Source organism: Corythoichthys intestinalis, chromosome 22 (genome assembly GCF_030265065.1).
Source record: "Corythoichthys intestinalis isolate RoL2023-P3 chromosome 22, ASM3026506v1, whole genome shotgun sequence".
NCBI lineage: Eukaryota > Metazoa > Chordata > Actinopteri > Syngnathiformes > Syngnathidae > Corythoichthys > Corythoichthys intestinalis.
The window spans coordinates 33,063,287-33,083,567 of NC_080416.1; the positions used below are offsets into that span (position 1 = coordinate 33,063,287).

The 20,281-nt window shown below is 41.3% G+C and overlaps 1 protein-coding gene across 1 annotated transcript; it reads left to right on the forward strand.

Annotated features, from left to right (window-relative positions):
- The first annotated feature begins 458 nt into the window (after window positions 1–458).
- LOC130910796 (GA-binding protein subunit beta-2-like) lies at window positions 459–19,686 on the forward strand. The gene is made up of 8 exons (XM_057828355.1): window positions 459–709; window positions 6,003–6,110; window positions 7,441–7,608; window positions 7,676–7,870; window positions 7,947–8,100; window positions 12,110–12,283; window positions 12,357–12,475; window positions 18,416–19,686. The coding sequence occupies exons 2-8, from the start codon at window positions 6,003–6,005 to the stop codon at window positions 18,743–18,745; spliced, it is 1,248 nt and encodes a 415-aa protein (XP_057684338.1). The 5' UTR covers window positions 459–709; the 3' UTR covers window positions 18,746–19,686.
- Window positions 19,687–20,281: the final 595 nt, after the last annotated feature.

A 20,281-nucleotide genomic window follows, 5' to 3' on the forward strand; every position in this document is an offset into this window, starting at 1 on the left:
CGGTTTCTAGAACCAAACAAAGCCCGCCCCTCGAGTTAACTTGCAAGTAACCATGTTCCTGCACCAAAAATAATAAAATGAACATTGAAAACCACCTACGAGGGCAAGGGTGATTTTTAAGTTCGGGTTGAGTCACCTAAAGGCAAAAATATTGGCCCAACCATGACTGACGTTACTTGCTTACGGTGGGCTTGTTTCTGCTAAGTGTTAGCGAGCACCTTCAAGTTAGGCAAAGTTGGCATGTACACTTCCTGACAGTGAATTTCAGAATAATATTACGGATAGCGATAATATACTAGATACTCAATAATCATAGGTAGAAATTAATCAGTAAATAATTACAACATGTCTTCATACTGTTACAAATTGTTTCAAACATTGCCTTATATAATATCGCCAGATTTCAGAAATCTCATTCCCCTTAATTTGGAGGCCTGTCTCACAACATCCGGGCATGCACCAGCCATCCCTTTCTTACTTTGACCAGTAAACAATTTGGCGGAGTCAAGCATGCGGCGGTGGCGCCTAAAGCTCAACATTTGGACACTGGCCGCCAATATTTGCACAATATTCATCTAATTCCACTCGAAACAGAGCGGAAAAGTCCCACGAAGCCCTCGTGGACAGAACAATTTGTTTCGCTTAGCTCGCTGCGTTGCTAACATTAGCAACCACAGCCACCGTGTGGCTGCCAACTAACCTGGACGCGGTAAGTCAATAGTCTTCCTCGCGGAGCATCAAAACTGGTTTTCCGCTTTTCTCTAGCCCAAGTCGGCTTATCCGACAATGTCGTGTTTTCCTCTCCAGAAAACGTCTCAAAAGCGCTCGGAGGCTGCGCGTTCGCTTCAAGAAAAGCTAGTTAACCGGATGTGGAAGTAGTTTTTTCTCGCCGTGTAAAATAGGAAATTTCTCTCTGACTTCCCCCGGAAAACCAACAACTTTATATCAAACGGTTTCCTGTCCGTCATACAGTACGTGTTTGGAGCTGTGTAAATACATATTGGTGATTAGTTAAATAAAACCAATTTAAAAGACAAGTGCAGAGGGGGATACGTGGCACATGGCGGATTCTTTTCTGTCTACAAGGCGGTAAAATGGCTCCTCGGCCCGGCGAGAAATCTTCGTCTTTCGTAACCGCTCAACATGGTGGTGGGGTGGCTTCCATTATCGGACGGCGCCACCCGTTAGCTTCCTTGCTAACTTTTCTCGTCAAAGTTGCTGTTCTCAAATAAAACATGATAATAGCTTTTGGAGCAAGTTGCCTCATGTTGTTTAACTTGTACAACACCAACCTTTCCACTCACTGACGGCGAAGGAGTTGTTGTTTTAACATAATTATTTCTTAAAAAAAACGTAGAGACATTTATCCACCTCAAATTTAAAATCACCAGTACACCACAAGATGGCGCTGTTTTATCGGTTTTGTTAATATCGTACTGTCATGTAATAAGTAAAAAGCCACAAAACTTGGAAATTAACTACATACACTGTGTAGCTAGGATGTATTAAAAACTTTTGTGTTTTGTAACACTTAGTTTGCGTCATTTAACTCTTTCAGTGCCAGCCATACATTGAGTGTAGTCTTAAACGCCCAAGTTTTGAAGCTGTTTATTTAAATTCAGTTGAAGTCAACCAATAAACTCAACACACAACAAAGAAAATGACCTGCATTAAAATACGAAATATATTTCGATTTTTGAACACCTATTAGATTATGGCAAATATACAGTGGAAGATGGCATTCACGTTTTAACGTTCTGCCTTACTTAACTGTCACAATAAGGGATGTCCCAGTCACATATTTTTGCACTCGAGTCAGGTGATTTTGAGAATCTGCTGATGCCGAGTCCTGATACAAAAAAGTTTGTTTTTTTTCCCATTTGAACAAAAGTTCCAAACATGTTACATTACTGTTCTGTTTACAGTACTTCCCCCTCCTGTTTTCCGGGAGTGTTGCGGAGGATGAAATGTATATATTTTTTTGTTTCTTTTGGCAATGCCATGCTATTTCAGGATTATTTTGTTACTTTTTAGCTCTTAAAAACTAAAAAAATATGATAGATCTAATACCATTATTAATAGGACCGATAATACTTACTAATACTAATATACTGTAATATTTTTGGCACTGTGTCGGTGGATTGGGATGTGTGCGTTTGTTTCCATTCCTGTTTTGCCAGTACAATGTATCAGTGAATGTATGTGGTTTAGGAACAGGGAGTTTTGCCATAAATCAAGCGCTCCCTTTATGTGACGTCACGCTCGGCTGGCTAGAAAGAAAAAATAAACACGGCTGGCTAGTAAACATCTAGCATGGCATCAGAAATGTGGGAGTTTTGCAAGTTGTCAGTGGAAAATGCTTCACTTACAGTTTATAACACATGCAAAGCCGAACTTCCATGATGAGGGGGGAAAAAGGTGTCGAGCAACAACATGTCTTAATAAGCCACTTAAAAGATGACAATTGCTTCGATGGTGTTTTAAAAGAGTACGAGGATGCACGAGCTGCGAATGAAGCTGCCCATCCAATTCCAAAGCCAGCTAAGAAAGCCGGGGTTGTACCATTTAACGAGGCCTTTGAAAAGTTTCACAAAGATGACCGAGGGCTATAGCGATCACAAACATGATCACAGAAATTATGCCGCTAGACGACCAACCATTTTCCTCGTTGAAGACATAGGATTCAGACGACTATTTCGTCATTTGGAGCCCAGATTCATCATTCCAAGCCGCCACCAATTTTCAGATTAATGTTTACCGGCAAAGTATGATGAGATTGCCACACGCTTCCATACTTTGATCGTAAACCAAGAATGGCACGTAAGTTTCAAACGGACATATGGACGTGTAATGTTAGTCCTGTGAGCATGCTTGGTATGACGGTGCAGTGGCTGGACAAGGATTTCGTACTGTGCAGAGAAGAAACCTCATGCTTTATTGAAAATTGGTTCACTCACTGCTGTTTATATGGATTATTGTAAGGCAACCCATTAATCCTTATCGTTCTACCATATTTTTGATACTGAGGAATGAGTGATGAACCTTACTATATAATGTTTGCATTTTACAGTGTTACTTTTACAAGTTATTGAAAGGCCTTTTGGTAATTGAACGGCTTGCTGTCCTATAATTGCAAGGTTAAAAAAGTTGTTTCATGGACCAAGACCACAACAGTCGCCTCTCTTGTAGCACCAAATGTTTTTATCTGATGACCAAGCACAATACCTGTTGGGTAAGGGTGTAACGGTACATGTAATAGTATTGAACCGTTTCGGTACGTGGTAGTCGGTTCAGAACGGACACGTACCGAATGAGTTTCTGACGTAATATAACCCTTTTCGAGGCTGTGAGTCGATCGGGTTACAGTTTCTTTGTGTAGATTATATTTACTCCGTCTTCTCTACTATCATGAGGACCAACACGGTAGGACAGTCTACAAATGTCAACAGCGCGACAACGTGGCCGCCGCGAGAACACAGTGAAACGCGGGCGTTAGAATCAGCCAATGCACACCAGTCACAGTGCGGCCGCGTGTTAGATGCTTCCCGGAAACGGCTCGACGTGACGCACGTGAAAAGAACGGCATAGTTTATTATGACGCGAGACGCGGCCCTCCTGCGTCAATACTACTAGCTAGGATCGGGCCGGAAGTCACTCCTGTAATAATACGGTGGATCCAGCCGATTTTCAAACTAATATGCAATCGTAACCTACTTTTTGAGTCCATCAGATGTCTTGAGTGGTAGATCGGGGCACAGTTGACTTGTCTTTGTTGATTTACTGCTGTCTTCTCTGCTATAATAATAACCAACACGGCCCCATGTTCAATACAAAACCTTCCTACCACAACAAAACAAGTAGGAACTAAGCCTGTCGCAATATGCAATAATCTATTTATCGCGTGATAAATAAAAATGAAGGCGGTAATTTTTCCGCTGCGATTTATCGCCTCGCGTGCACGTGCGTGCGCGCGTGCAGCAGACGTTTTGTTAAAAGTTCAGATTTCTCGTTACCGACTGCGCAAAATGCATCTTCGTTCCAGGTCTGGCAAAAACTAGCGCCGGAGCCAATCGTTCCCATTATATCCTATTGTTCAACGTAAACCGGCTGCTTCAGTGCTCCGGAGTGACTGTGGACCATCTATGGCGCGCCGGTGTTGTTCACGTGTGGGCGCTCCCGTCAGGAGTGACATTTCACACGGGGCGACTATTTTTCGGCACAACGCCAGATATTTACAATGAAGTCCGCCAAAACATTGTTACCGACTTGGCTGCTACGAACAACCTCGCTTTGACAACGAACAGCTGAATGAAATTAAGAGCGCTGTGCTTTAAACTCGTCCTGTTTATGAAAGTCGATTGTCATATGCTGGTGTTGTGCAGTAATGAGCAGACATGACCACTGACTGTGGTGTTTGTTAATTTTTTTAATGCGTGCGCACACACTAGATATCATGAAATAGCAAACTAGATGTGCTACGTCCCATGCCATTGGCTACGTGAGCCCAGAGTGATTATAAGACACGTAGTCCATATACTACATCGATGAATTATAAACCGCCATGACTGAATGGAAGTTAAGAAGGCCAAATCAATCCATACCAGTGACTATAGATAATGCTGCAAATATTGATAATTCAGTTTGTGGCACAGATGGATTCGGACCACAAATAGGATGTCTTGCTCATGTAGTAAACCTAGCTGCTAAGAGAGCTGTAGCAATCAACAGTGTGCCCCGCCTCACTTTACAAACAGTAAAGATTGTTCTCAGCACTTTTATACTAAATTTCTTCAGATCAGTAAGAAGTAAGCACATAGATATTATGCACTAAAATGCATGTTTATATGATGGCAATTTAAGTTTTGCTTGTTTGCAAAAAAAATAAAATAAAATACAGTTGTTATTATTTTTTTTCCAGAGCATTAAATCAATCAGATCGAAAATCGTGTCCCCCGTTTCGAAAATCGTACCGAACAGTGACTTAACTGTATCGTTGCATCCCTATGGAACACCATTGCAGAAGCTATGAGGGGAAAAGTTTTCATTTGAGTAAATGCTTAAGTTATTAACTGCAATTGTATTTTTTTTTTCTTGAAAAACACATTTTATTTATTCTGTGTTTCTGTGCGGTATTAATAGTGTTGTCTTTTACTTAAGAGGCATGGTCTATTGTTTTTAGTTGTGAATTCTTATCGCGTTTAAATTGGTGTACTTGATCTATTAATATATACTGTATTCTCACTGTGTTATTGTAAATTGGTTTTTAAAAAATTGGGGGGGCGCAATAATATTGCACATCGCAATAATTTATGAGATAAATTATCGCACACTAAAATTTGTTATCGCGACAGACCTACCCTGAAGCAGTCTGCCAGACAGTTGAAGCTAAAAAGACGATGGATGCTGCAACAAGATAATGATCAAAAACACAAGTAAATCAACTTCAAATGGATTCAGAAGAACACAATACACGTTCTGCAGTGGCCAAGTCAAAGTCCAGACTTGAACCCCATTGAGATGATGTGGCATGACTAAAGACTGCAATTCATGCCGGACATCCCAAGAATATGACTGAACTACAGCAGTTTTGTAGAGGAGAATAGGCCAAGATTAGTCCTGGTCGTTGTGCCAGATTGATCTGCAGCTACAGGAAGCGTCTCGTTGAAGTTATTGCTGCCAAAGGGGGGAGGGGCGCACAAAATATTAAATGTGATGGTTCACTTACTTAATTTTCCCCCTTCTGTCATTTGTTTGCATACTATACTAATTAAAATATGAAAACCTATAAATGGGTGTTTTGAATTAAATATTTTTTCATCTGTGTGATTTTGAAAACGCTTACATCACATTTGATGGTGATTTTATGCAGAAATGTGAGAGTTCCAAAAGGGCCAGATACTTTGTCATACAACTGTAGATTCAATTTTCAAATATAGACCTACAGTATGTATTTTGCCAAAATAAGAAATAATCATCTCCACTTGTTGTTTTGCTTTTGTCAGATGTCGTTGGTGGACCTTGGCAAGCGTCTGCTAGAGGCGGCGCGAAAAGGTCTGGACGATGAGGTACGCAACCTGATGGCCAACGGAGCGCCCTTTACCACCGACTGGGTGAGTCGATCACGGGGAGACGTCCAATCCTTTTGAACTTTTTTACCAATATGTTAGATTGATCTCCAACCAAACTAACAACCAAACTAAGCAAACACATCAACCTTCCTACAGTTAGAAGGGCTTTATTATTATTTCATAAATTAACATTGGCTGCCTTTGACGGAGATAGACGTCCAATGCCTTTGGATTGGGATCATTCAATCTCATATGTTTGTGTCATCTTAAAGTGCCTACGCGGGAGAAAAAAGTGTTAAATAGCGTTATTATGTGAATTAGAATCACATTTTGAGATGATTTGACTATATACAACAATTTGGCAAAGCGCAGATGACGAGTAATTAGTCTTTTAATCTGCCATTTAACCACGCTTACCATTATAGGGCTCTAGCAACAGGAGGATACACGTCGGCAGGGTCATGGTTTCTTCTGATTTAGAATTCAGCCCATTGAGGGGGAACATTCCGAACGAGGAAAATGCGACGAAGAGAGCCCCAAAATGTCATTGTTTCAGTCTCTCTACTTCAATATTTTTACAGGATATTTTTTTTCTCCAAGTTTTTTTCTCCAATTGCTAAATAAATGATATGGTCATGACAAATAACAGTCTTTTGCTAAATGGAATATGAAATATTAAAAATGCATTTATTTAGTACGACATAGCAAAATTACTCCATAATGGTCAAACTGTCGACTTCACCTTTACAGTCACACCTCCCACACGCTATTTTATGCCACCGGAATTGAACCGGCTTTTGTCATTTCCCTGCCCCGGCTTCGGAGAGCGTAAACAAACCAGGAGGTGTGACAGCTAGCCGATATGCTAACGCGAACCTAGTGATGTTTCAAAGTCTATTCTCGGCTTTCGAAGCGAAAAATTACAAAACTACTTGGTATCATATCACACAGCAGTGGGGTTGTCGATTGTCTGCGCCGATGGGCAACCCGACAGGCGGCGAGCAAGTTACAGCTCGTCCCCGGGTGACGTCACATTCGCATTCGTACTAAACCTTAGATTGGAACCGGAAGTAACTCATTTTTATGGCACGGGATTCAAAAATTGAATATATAAAACGATCGCTTCCACACACATCCAAGCGGTCCATTTCATTCAGGAGCATAAAACGCCACGTGAAATATGAAATAAACATGCATTTTGGTTTCATATGCACTTTAAATATGCTTGTTTTTCAATGGAGTTTGGTTAGGCTGCACGTTTTTTTCACCGCGTATTACTTTTAATTCACTGGCTGCCATTGATGACGATCAACGTCCAGTCCATCTGAATGGCTATTGCCGTCAAAAAGTTAATCCCGTGGTCTCCCCGCAGTTGGGGACCTCTCCCCTACACCTGGCGGCCCAACACGGCCACTACTCGACGGCCGACGTCCTTTTGCGAGCGGGAGTCAGTCGTGACGCGCGCACCAAAGTGGACCGGACGCCTCTGCACATGGCCGCCGCTGAGGGGCACACTATCATCGTAGAGCTGCTGGTCAGGGTAAGCCAGCCCCCTGAGCCTTTTGGCGCTGGACATTTTGTGAAGTAGTTCCCCCTCCCGTGTCCAGAGCGGCGCCGACATCAACGCCAAAGACATGCTGAAGATGACGGCGCTCCATTGGGCGGCGCAGCACGGCCACCATGGCGTGGTGGAGAGCCTCATCAAGCATGGCGCCGACGTGCACGCGCTAAGCAAGTTCGACAAGACGCCGCTGGACATCGCTGTCGATATTCAGAACACTGATCTCATGCTGCTGTTACAGGTGGGTCGCGCCTGGTGACCTTCCCGGTGACTCGCGTCACAGCCCCCCCCCCCCCCCTTTTTTTTTTTTTTTCCAGGAGGGCATGCAGAACCAGGTGAACATGAACCAGGTGAGCGTCAACGTGGAGTCTGGCAACGCCGCCAACCCACCACAGTTCATCATCCAGGGCATCCCCTCCATCCAAGGGGGAGTCGTCAACCTGGCAGACCTGCTCAACAAAGCCGGCACGGGTACGAGCGCGCCTTAAAAAAAAAAAAAAGAGTTTGACCCTTGAACCCAGTGGCCGCCATTGATGGCGTGAGATGCCCAATCCATTTTCACCCGTGGGGGTGGGTGTTCGTTACAATTCCTTGGCTGATTAAAATAATTAATCTTTCAAGTGCGAGTTGATGAGTTAACTCATTTGTTGAGTTAACTGAGTTAGCTCATTTATCAAGTTAAATCAACACGAGGGAACTTTTAGTTTTGGTCGATTTCAGCGGCAAAAAGCGGTAGTGTTTTGTCTTTATGAGGACTGTATTTCCCATGAGAACCAGCCCACAGTGTCGTAAAATCCTGATCTCTCAGTCGCCTGCAATTGGATTGAATGACATTTCTTAGACTTCATAATGTATTGAAGGGGCGCGGGGCCGATAAATAGGGGGCCTGCATTGTTGGCGAGGCCGTCAAAGCTATCCGAGTGGAATCACAAAGAGCGTTTTTTGTTGAAATTTCTTGTGACTAAATGCTTAAATCCCTGAATTCTTTATAGATGTGGACGTAAATAAGTCTCGATTCTTGGTTAAAAGCAAAAAAGAAAAAAAAAACTTGATGCTAGTCAGTAAGCAAATGTAGCGGTGGCCTTATGTAAACAAATTGCTTTTTCTGTTGAAAATTCTTGCAAATAAATGCTTCAATCCTTGAATTATTTATAGATATGGACGCAAAACAGTCTTGATTCTTGGTTAAAATAAAAAAAAAAAAGCACGTGCAGTTAGCATTTATTTTACGTAAATATGTCGAAGTACAATGCTAATCTGTTAGTGAATGTAGCTAGCAGCCGCCTTATGTAAACAGAGCTTTTCCGGTGAAAATTCTGTGAATAAATGCTTAAATCCCCGAATTCTTTATCGATAAGGATTTAAAACAGTCTCGATTCTTGGTTAAAAGCTAAAAAATGTGCAGTTAGCATTTATTTTAAGTAAATATTGCGAGCTATGATGCCAATGCCGTAGCGGCTGACTTCTCCCACTGATTTTTTTTAACTTTTTGACTTCCCTCTTTATAACGTATGGGGAAAGGGGGAAGTGAGGTATGCCATAAAGCAGTCAGCACATTTGTAGTTTTTTGTGTGGCAGGGTTCCTGCCACCCTCCTCAAAGTTAGTTAGTGCCGGCGAAAGCGATACAGACCCCCTCAGGGCAAAGAGAGGTGTCATTCATCTGGTTATTAGTCGACATATAATCACAAATGTTATGAAAATATTTTATAAAGGTTGAAAAGATCCTTAGTGTTGCTTCAACTCGTGTGAGTTAATGAGTTAACTCATACTTGAGTTAACGGAGTTAAAGCAAATGTCTTAACTCTTGTGAGTCAAATCATTGGCTAACAATCAGTTTATAGATTCGAATCAATTCCTAACGCAGTTACTCAATTGAGTGAGTTACACAATACAGTGCACCCATGAGTCATTTAAATCAGCTAATGTTCATATACTGTATTTACCCTATTAATTTAGTGTTCATTATTTTTTTAATTAAAAAAAAAAAGTTTTACTATGTGTTAATTTTGACGATGGCAATAAATACATTTGATTGAACGTTACCTCGTTGGCTGCACACTGGCGAACATCAGTTAACTCGGTGGAGCTTTTGCTCCAAGACCTATCTTCAAAGAGACAACCTCCTGCGATCTACCTTTGGGGGGGCGCGGAGAAAGCTTAGCAGCAATTCATGTTACAAATGAAATGACAAAGTCAAAATGATCTAGCCATATGTACATATATATATATTTGGCAGTGTATCAAATACTTGTTTTCCCCACAGTACTTGTTCTCCCCATTGTATATATATATGTGTACACTATATATATATATATATATATATATATATATATATATATATATATATATATATATATATACACACATATATGTGTGTGTGTGTGTATACAGTGGCATGAAAAAGTATCCGAACCTTTTGGAATTTCTCACATTTCTGCATAAAATCACCATCAAATGTGATCAAATCTTTTGGCAGAATCACACAGATGAAAGAACAATACTTAACTACTTTACTTTTCTCTACTTTAACTAAAACCATCCAAACTTTTATAGGTTTTCATATTTTAATAAGAATAGCATGCGAACAATGACAGAAGGGGGAAAAATATGTAAGTGAACCATCACATTTAATACTTTGTGCCCCCCAGGCAGTAATAACTTCAACCAGACGCTTCCTGTAACTGCAGATCAGTCTGGCACATCAATCAGGACTAATCTTGGCCCATTCTTCTCTACAAAACTTCTGTAGTTCAGTAAGATTCATGAAATGTCTGCATTAATCGCTGTCTTTAGGTCATGCCACAGCATCTCAATGGGGTTGACGTCTGGACTTTGACTTGCCCACTCCAGAGCGTGTATTTTGTTCTTCTGAAACCATTCCAAAGTTGATTTACTTCTGTGTTTTGGATCATTGTCTTGTTGCAGCATCCACCCTCTTTTTAGCAGGCGGTCTCAGGTTTTCCTGCAAAAACATTCTGATAAACTTTTGAATTCATTCTTCCATTAATGATTGCAAGTTGTCCAGGCCCTGAGTTGGCAAAACAGCCCCAAATCATGATGCTCCCTCCACCATGCGTCACAGTGGGGATGAGGTGTTGATGTTGGTGAACTGTTCCATTTTTCCTCGCACGTGACATTGTGTGTTACTCGCAAACAATTCAACTTTGGTTTCATCAGTCCACAAAATATTTTGCCAAAACGTCTGTGGAGTGTCCAAGTGCCTTTTTGCAAACATTAAACGAGCAACAATGTCTTTTTTTTAACAACAGTGGCTTCCTCCGTGGAGTCCTCCCATTAACACCATTCTTTGCCATAGTTTTACGTACAGTTGATGTGTTCACAGAGATATAGGACTTTGCCAGTGATTTCTGTAAGTCCTTAGCAGACACTCTAGGGTTCGGTTTGACCTTTCTGAGTATTATGCGCTGAACTCTTGGTGTTCACCATCTTTGATGGGAGGCCACTCCACGGGAGAAAAGCAACCGTGCCAAACTCTCTCCATTTGTACACAGCTTCTCTAACTATCGATTGATGAACATCCTGACTTTTAAAGATGGTTTTGTATCGTTTCCCAGCTTTATACAAATCAATAATCTTTGATCGCAGGTCTTCAATCAGCTCTTTTGATCAAGCCATGATGCACATCAGACAATTCTTACCAGGTGTGTGTTTTATAGTGGGCAGGGCAGCTTTAAACCACTCATCAGTGATTGGGCAAACACCTGACTTTAAATTGTTTTTTTTTTTTTTTTTCAAATGCTCTTTAAGTCTCCTTTGGCAGAGGGTTAACTTATTCCCCCCCCCCCCCCCCTTCTGTTATTGTTTGCATGCTATCTTCATTAAAATATGAACACCTATAAATGTTTGGCTGGTTTTGGTTAAAGCAGACACTGTTTTTACATCTGTGTGATTTTAACAAAGATCAGATCACATTTGATGGTGACTTTATGGAGAAATATTAGAAATTCCAAAAGGTTTAGATGCTTTTTCATACCACTGTATATACAGTGGGGAGAACAAGTATTTGATACACTGCCAATGGGTTTTCCCATTGACTGTGTATCAAATACTTGTTCTCCCCACTGTATGCATTTGACTGGTTGCCCTATGTATTAATCAAGTGATGGGATGGATGATAAACTCATGTCTTTCTAATTCATTATAATTCAACTTGATTTGTATTACGTCATATAGAACCTACAGGAGCTCAGCAGCAATATTGCACAAAAAAGATTATTAAGCCTTTTTTGGCCTTTAAAAAAAAATATATATATATATTTTTTTAACATTTTTGATGCCCACTCTACCCACACTGGCGTTGCGATCGATGTAATGAGCCCCCCTGAGTTAATTGAAATGTGTTCATTCATTAATAGCGAATAAGTCAACATGTCGACAGTCGATGTCAGATCTATTGGATGCGAGATACTTTGAAGTGGATCACATCAAGTTTTACTAGGCTATTTTTCCACTGGTCAGGAGAATCGGAGGAAGCTATGGCAGCCAACGCTCTGGACCCCAACATCCAGCACGCCGCCGTGGTCAACGAGGGAGGTCAGAGGGTCATCACTATCGTCACCGACCAACACGGTAATCTGCAGACCGGCGGGATGTCGCAGCCTTTCTTCGTCACCATGCAGCACGGACAGCAAAGTAGGACCCGCGCTAGAGCAAAAAAAAAAAAAAAAAGTTTCCCTGAGACTAATATGCCACTTGACGCCGCCAGTGCTGGCGGTGCCCGCCAACACCGTCACCGAGGAGGTGGTGACGGACGAGTCGCAGGCTCCACCTTCCAGGAAGAGAAAGTTGGAGGTGGCCAATAATCACAATGACACAGGAGAAACGGTGAGTAGTGAGTTTTTTTTTTTTTTTTTTTAAACTCATTGGATGCCAATGATGGTAATAGAAGTCCAATCCAATTGACCAGGAGTGCCTGGAGCGATCGTTCGATCGGAAACGTGATCGTTCCATGCCAACCAGCCCAATTTGAATATAATTTGAAATCTATCCTTGTCAATAGCAGTTTGAGTTCATAGTATCTATTATCATATAACAGGCGGACTAGGGGTGGGTGGAGTTGCTCGGTAGTCATTGAAAGACCCGCCCACTTCATGGACGGTGTTGGAAGCCATCGAGCCGGCAACATGAATACCTGTAACTTGATGAAAAAAAACTCCATTTAATATTATTTTGGACAACAATCATTTAGTAAACAATAATCCAGGCCCTTAATTAGCTGAGAATAAAATATTTACCAGTGTAGTGATTTTAAAGCAAACAGGTCATTGATACAATAAACTATAACATGAGTAAACAATTAGAGAACTTGATCAAAGTACACTTGTACACTGCTGGCCACAAGTATTGGCACCCCTGCAATTCTGTCAGATAATGCTTAATTTCTCCCAGAAAATGATTGTAATTACAAATGCTTTGGTAGTAATATCTTCATTTATTTTGCTTGCAATGAAAAAAAAAAGAAACACAAAAGAGAATTGAAAAAAAATCATTATCATTTTACAAAAAAACTCCACAAATGGGCCGGACAAAAGTATTGGCACCCTCAGCCTAATACAGTGCCTTGCAAAAGTATTCGGCCCCCTTGAACCTTGCAACCTTTTGCCACATTTCAGGCTTCAAACATAAAGATATAAAATTTCAATTTTTTGTCAAGAATCAACAACAAGTGGGACACAATCGTGAAGTGGAACAAAATTTATTGGATAATTTAAACTTTTTTAACAAATAAACTGAAAAGTGGGGCGTGCAGTATTATTCGGCCCCCTTGCGTTAATACTTTGTAGCGCCACCTTTTGCTCCAATTACAGCTGCAAGTCGCTTAGGGTATGTTTCTATCAGTTTTGCACATCGAGAGACTGACATTCTTGCCCATTCTTCCTTGCAAAACAGCTCAAGCTCAGTGAGGTTGGATGGAGAGTGTTTGTGAACAGCAGTCTTCAGCTCTTTCCACAGATTCTCGATTGGATTCAGGTCTGGACTTTGACTTGGCCATTCTAACACCTGGATACGTTTATTTTTGAACCATTCCATTGTAGATTTGGCTTTATGTTTTGGATCATTGTCCTGTTGGAAGATAAATCTCCGTCCCAGTCTCAGGTCTTGTGCAGATACCAACAGGTTTTCTTCCAGAATGTTCCTGTATTTGGCTGCATCCATCTTCCCGTCAATTTTAACCATCTTCCCTGTCCCTGCTGAAGAAAAGCAGGCCCAAACCATGATGCTGCCACCACCATGTTTGACAGTGGGGATGGTGTGTTCAGGGTGATGAGCTGTGTTGCTTTTACGCCAAACATATCGTTTTGCATTGTGGCCAAAAAGTTCAATTTTGGTTTCATCTGACCAGAGCACCTTCTTCCACATGTTTGGTGTGTCTCCCAGGTGGCTTGTGGCAAACTTTAAATGAGACTTTTTATGGATATCTCTGAGAAATTGCTTTCTTCTTGCCACTCTTCCATAAAGGCCAGATTTGTGCAGTGTACGACTGATTGTTGTCCTATGGACAGACTCTGGACCTGAGACTATTACAGAGCAGGTGCATTTATACGGAGACTTGATTACACACAGGTGGATTCTATTTATCATCATCATCGGTCATTTAGGACAACATTGGATCATTCAGAGATCCTCACTGAACTTCTGGAGGGAGTTTGCTGCACTGAAAGTAAAGGGGCCGAATAATATTGCACGCCCCACTTTTCAGTTTTTTATTTGTTAAAAAAGTTTAAATTATCCAATAAATGTTGTTCCACTTCACGATTGTGTCCCACTTGTTGTTGATTCTTGACAAAAAAATTAAATTTCATATCTTTATGTTTGAAGCCTGAAATGTGGCGAAAGGTTGCAAGATTCAAGGGGGCCGAATACTTTTGCAAGGCACTGTACTTGGTAGCACAACCTTTAGACAAAATAACTGCAAACAACTGCTTCTGGTATCCATCAATGAGTTGCAATTCTTTGCTGGAATTTTGGACCATTCTTCTTTTGCCAACTGCTCCAGGTCTCTGAGATTTGAAGGGTGCCTTCTCCAAACTGCCATTTTCAGATCTCTCCACAGGTGTTCTATGGGATTCAGTTTTGGACTCATTGCTGGTTACTTTGGAAGTCACCAGGACTTTCTCTCAATCCATTTTCTAGAGCTTTTTGAAGTGTGTTTTAGGTCATTGTCCTGCTGGAAGACACATGACCTCTGTGGGAGACCCAGCTTTCTCACACTGGGCCCTACATTATGCTTCAAATTTTGTTGGTAGTCTCCAGACTTCATAATGCCATGCACACGGTCAGTCCAGTGCCAGAGGCAGCAAAGCAAACCCAAAATATCAGGGAACCTCCGCCATGTTTGACTGTGGGGGAACGTGTTCTTTTCTTTGAAGGCCTCGTTTTTTTCCCCCTGTAAACTCTATGTTGATGCCTTTTCCCATAAAGCTCTACTTTTGTCTCATATGACCGGAGAACATTCTTCCAAAACGTTTTTGGCTTCCTCAGGTAAGTTTTGGCTAACTCCAGCCTAGCTTTTTTATGTCTCAGGGTCAGAAGCGGGGTCTTCTTGGGTATCCTACCATCGAGTCTGTTTTCATTGACATTCAGATGCCGACGGATAGTACGGGTTGACACTGTTGTACCCTCGGACTGCAGATCAGCTTCAACTTGTTTGGACATTAGTCGAGGTTCTTTATCCACCATCCGCACAATCTTTCACTGAAATCTCTCATCAATTTTTCTTTTCCATCCAGATCTAGGGAGGTTGGCCACAGTGCTGTGGGCTTTACACTTACTGATGACACTGCGCACGGTAGACACAGGAAGATTAAGGTCTTTAGAGATGGACTTGTAGCCTTGAGATTGCCCATGCTTCCTCACAATTTTGCTTCTCAAGTCCTCAGACAGTTCTTTGGTCGTCTTTGTTTTCTCCATGCTCAATGTGGTACACACAAGGACACAGAACAGAGGTTGAGTCAACTTTAATACATTTTAACTGGCTGTAAATGTGATTTAGTTATTGCCACCACCTGTTATGTGCCACAGGTAAGTAACAGGTGCCGTTAATTACACAAATTATAGAAGCATCACATGATTTTTCAAAGGGTGCCCATACTTTTGTCTGGGCCATTTTTGGAGTTTGGTGTAAAATGATCATGCCCCCCCCCCCAATTCTCTTTTGTGTTTTTTCATTGGAAGCAAAATCAATGAAGCTATTACTACCAAAGCATTTGTAATTGCAATCATTTTCTGAGAGAAATTGAGCATTATCTGACAGAATTGCAGGGATGCCAATACTTTTGGCCAGCACTGTATATATTGTAAAATAAATACTTTTTTTTTTAAAATATGAACATTTTTTAATTGAATACAAAATGCATAAATGGGGGAAAATATTTTTTAGATCACTATTATTTTTCATTAAAAACAAAATTAAAATATTAAATACTAGTATTGCATAGATACATAAAAAAAAAAAAAAAAAAAAATTAAACTTAAAAATAGATATGATACTGTGGCAGGGTGGTTCGCACGTCCGCTTCACAGTTCTGAGATCAAGGGCTCTTCGGCCTTCCTGTGTGGCGTTTGCATGTTCTACCAGTGCCTGCGTGGGTTTTCTCCGGGTACTCCTGTTTCCATATCCCTAAAACATGCATGGTTGGCTGATCGAACACTCTAAATTGTCTGTAGGTATGAGTGTGTGTGCGAATGGTTGTTCGTCTCGTTGTGCCCTTCAATTGTCTGGCAACCAATTCAGGATGTACCCCGCCTACTGCCCATAGTTAGCTGGGATTGTCTCCAGCTCCCTCGTGACGATCAGTGGCTTTAACAGTGGATGAATGAATGATATGTTTTTAAATAAAAATGACTCTCATGAAGGGGAAAATACACAGATATGGTGATTTCTGTGGTGCATGATGACAGATTTGAGTTATTTGCTAATATCTACTTTTACCTTGGAAAAATATGATCAAACCAGTGTCGTACAAGAGTAAATAACATTGTACATATGAGCCAGTTAATATCCAAATACAGTGATACCTCTTATAAATGTCTCTACATACAGAATTTTCAGATTAAAACATGCCTCAACAGGAAAATATGGCCTCTTGTTAAAAGAAATTTCAGGATAAGAAAGGCAAAAATACAATATGACTGGTCTTCACAGCTCCCAGAGTTTACTGAACGTGACATACTTGTAGCTGCTCTGCCAGTGGCTATTGCCTATCATTCATGGCATCTATTTGGCTTAGAGCAGGGGTGGGCAAACCGGTCCTCGAGGGCCGCAGTGGGTCCTGGTCTTTGTTCCAACTGACCCAGCACAGATAGTTTAACCAATGCGGTTTCAGCAGAAATGAGAAGCACCTGACTGCAATCAACTGATTGCACTTGTAAAACAGCAGATTGGTGAAAAGGTGTCCTCTTAAATGGGTTGCAACAAAAACCCACACCCACTTCGGCCCTTTGTGGAATTAATTGCCCACCCCTGGCTTAGAGGGATCTCTGCTGCATTTGTGTATCCCAGGATCCTTTTCATTCGCCCCTTGTGTTTCAACAGCTTTACATGAGTGTATTAACTTTTGAAGGAATCTGACCTTTTAGCCGGAGTCATGCCAGCCGAACCGCCAAACCAGCGCCGGCGCAGCTCCAACGACCCGGGCCGGCGGTATCACAACAACCCGGCCAAAAGGCCAAACTCCATGCGTTCACCTTAGTCTCAACCCCTTGTACTGACTCCATTTTGAAAGCTGGAGGAACGCTTCGAAACACAAGTTGACAATTTATTCAGGTCGACGTTGATCAAATAGCAAGGCAAACAGCAAATATGTCCCCGACAGAGGCAATTCTGGATTCAAGGTCACCAAAACAATGAGCACATCAGAATGTCCCCGAGAAGCGACAGCTGTTAGCTAAATGTTCAGTATTTTTTAAGTCTGCGGTACGGTGGATTGGACGAAGGGTGTGCCTGGGTGTTGTTTAGGATATTTCTTCTGTTGCAGATTTGGGTGGTCAAGTTTGGGCGTCACTGTTTGTTGCTGGCTCATGGTTGCTGAGGCAACTGAGGTGGGAGGTTCGGCGCGCCAAGCTATCAAAACTTTTTGTTATCGGGTGTTGTGGTAGTACAGGATGTCCCGGCATTTGTTTTGGACTGTCCTGAAGAGCTGATTGCGGTATTTGGTGTTGCAGATGTGTGCTTGTCGATTTCTTGCCTATCATCTGGTAGTCAGCGTCAATCTTGCTCAGTCAGCTGCATCATGACGCACGCGTTGGGCTTTCATGGTCAGAAGGTGTCATGTATCTGTTATGCCCTATATCAAATAGATTCTGCTTGTTTTCCTTAAACTATGATATAAATGATATTTATTTTATATTGGGTACTTTAGAGTAATACAAACAGTAAATATGAGAATTGACTGATTATATTAAGTTTGTTTGAGTAATACAAACAGTCAAACAGTAAATACGAGAAGATACTATTCCCTTCACCTTTATTCTTGTTTTTTTACATTATGCACAACTGATTTTGTGTTTATTGTGCAGTAATCTAATTGTAACATGTCTTTGTTACATGTTTTGATGCATTTTTATGCTTTATATAAAACTTATGTCTAAATTTTGGGGGGGCTTAGAACAGGTTAGGCCATTTACACAGAAATCGCGTCTCTACTTACAGAATTTTCAGGTTACGAAACTTCTTCCAGAATCAATTTTGTAAGTAGAGGTACAACTGTAACGGTTTGCGCCGTCCTGACCCTGAATTTTGGTGATTTGTTGCACGCGGAACAGGAGCTGCTGCAGAGGCAACTGCAGGAGGCCAACAGAAAGGCGCAGGAGTACCGGCAGCAGCTGATGCGTAAGGAGCAGGAGGCCGAGGAGTACCGCATCAAATTGGAAGCCATGGCCCAGAACCAGGCCGGCGCCGCCAACGTCAGCCCCGAGGAGGTGGTGGGCGGGGGCGACGACGAGGACGATGCCACCGCCGCGGCCAACGTGGTGGAAGAAGAGGGCCAAATGGTGGTGCTGCAGGAAGGCGGCATCATCATGGAGGGCGACGAAGGTCGCGTCACCCTGGTGGAGACGGCAGGCGGAGGCGAAACCGCCGGTGCCAGCGCCTAAACGGACACGTCCACGACTCTTCTCATGTTTTTCCAAACCGCCTCCATTTTAAGCATCTAGTTGCTTCAAGGGAAATTGGGATTGACAGTTTTAATCATCCAATCAACAGCTAGCAAAACACTTCCCTCCTACTGTGGCAAAGGGAAACCTTCACGTAGCATTAACATGTTTCTATTTTTTTTTTTTAACTCTTTGGCTGCAATTGACAGCGTTAGACGTCCAATTCAATTTGAAGTGCGAGGGTTGGCAGTGAACTTCCAACCTAAAATGGATTGGACGTCTACTAGTAATCATCTCATTTAAATTGATAGCAGAAGCATGAAACACCTTTCATTGCCCCATCCAACATGGCTGACCTGAGGCCATGGTGGTAAGGGTAACGTTCCCATCAAGGTCAATGCATTGACCTAAAAATGAATTTATAACTAGCTTATTTATCAACTGATTTTATAAGATTTTTTAAAAAATTCAAGGTCAAGGCATCTGCTATACACACAGTGGCTGCTATTGATAATAGATGTCTAATCCATTTGAAGTGGACGGGTAGTTCGTTCATTGACGACCCTCCCACTTCAAATGGATTGGACGTCTACTGGCAATATTGTGTTCAATTCACAGGAGGATTTTGCGTGGCACTCGCAGAGTTAATGCGCCTTTGCCAAACTGTAGACGTTTTCCACCTCAAGTAAATCTGTCAGTTCATCCATCCCATCTTTTGTTGCAGTTTTTGAACATTCTTGTGCTTTATCGTGAACCACCCTCATCCACAGCAATCCATTTTTCATTATTTAGGTTTGATCATTTTGTTCAGCTCTTCCTCAAAGCAACCTTTTTCTATGTACATAAAAAAGTTGTATTTTTTTAACTGTACCTGCCAATGCTAATCTGATGACTATAAACACTTGTTTACTTCATTATTGTCTTTTATTACCATTACAAACACAATTTGATGCTCCCGTGGGTTACTTCCTGCTCGTTTTACAAAGCATTCCTAACACAACACTCATAGCTCGACTCATTGCCTGCCATTGACAGCGATGGACGTCCATTCCGTTTGGACTGGAATTGTATGGGGCGCCATTTTTAAAGCAGCACATGCTGAAAATGGCATTTTCTCACATTTAGCACAACATCAGTGTTTAAAATGTGTGAAAATTTGTCCCCTTTTTTTTTTTTTCACATTTAACTCATTTAGCACTTTGAATATTTTTAATAATGAGACTTAAATGTTTAAATCCAGAACTAAATATTTTAATCTTAAATGTAAATCTAAATGTTAAATCGAAATCCTAAATCTAAATGTTAAATTGAAATCCTAAAAAATCTTAAATCTAAATGGTAAATATAAATCTTAACTATATATTCTACATGTAAATCTTAAATATAAACCTCAAATCTAAATCATATATGTTGAATCCAAATCCTAAATCTTGAAACAGGTGAAACAAAATATTTATCTAATATGTAAATTCACATGACTGGTGACAGGAAGTAACTAAAGTTGGAGCAGCTCAGACTGTTTATGCATATTAGCTA

Coding starts and splice junctions, on each gene's coding strand:
- LOC130910796 (XM_057828355.1), top strand. CDS start 6,003: ATGTCGTTGGTGGACCTTGGCAAGCGTCTGCTAGAGGCGGCGCGAAAA. Junction 7,609..7,675: donor TCGTAGAGCTGCTGGTCAGG/GTAAGCCAGCCC, acceptor TCCCGTGTCCAG/AGCGGCGCCGACATCAACGC. Junction 12,284..12,356: donor CATGCAGCACGGACAGCAAA/GTAGGACCCGCG, acceptor TGACGCCGCCAG/TGCTGGCGGTGCCCGCCAAC.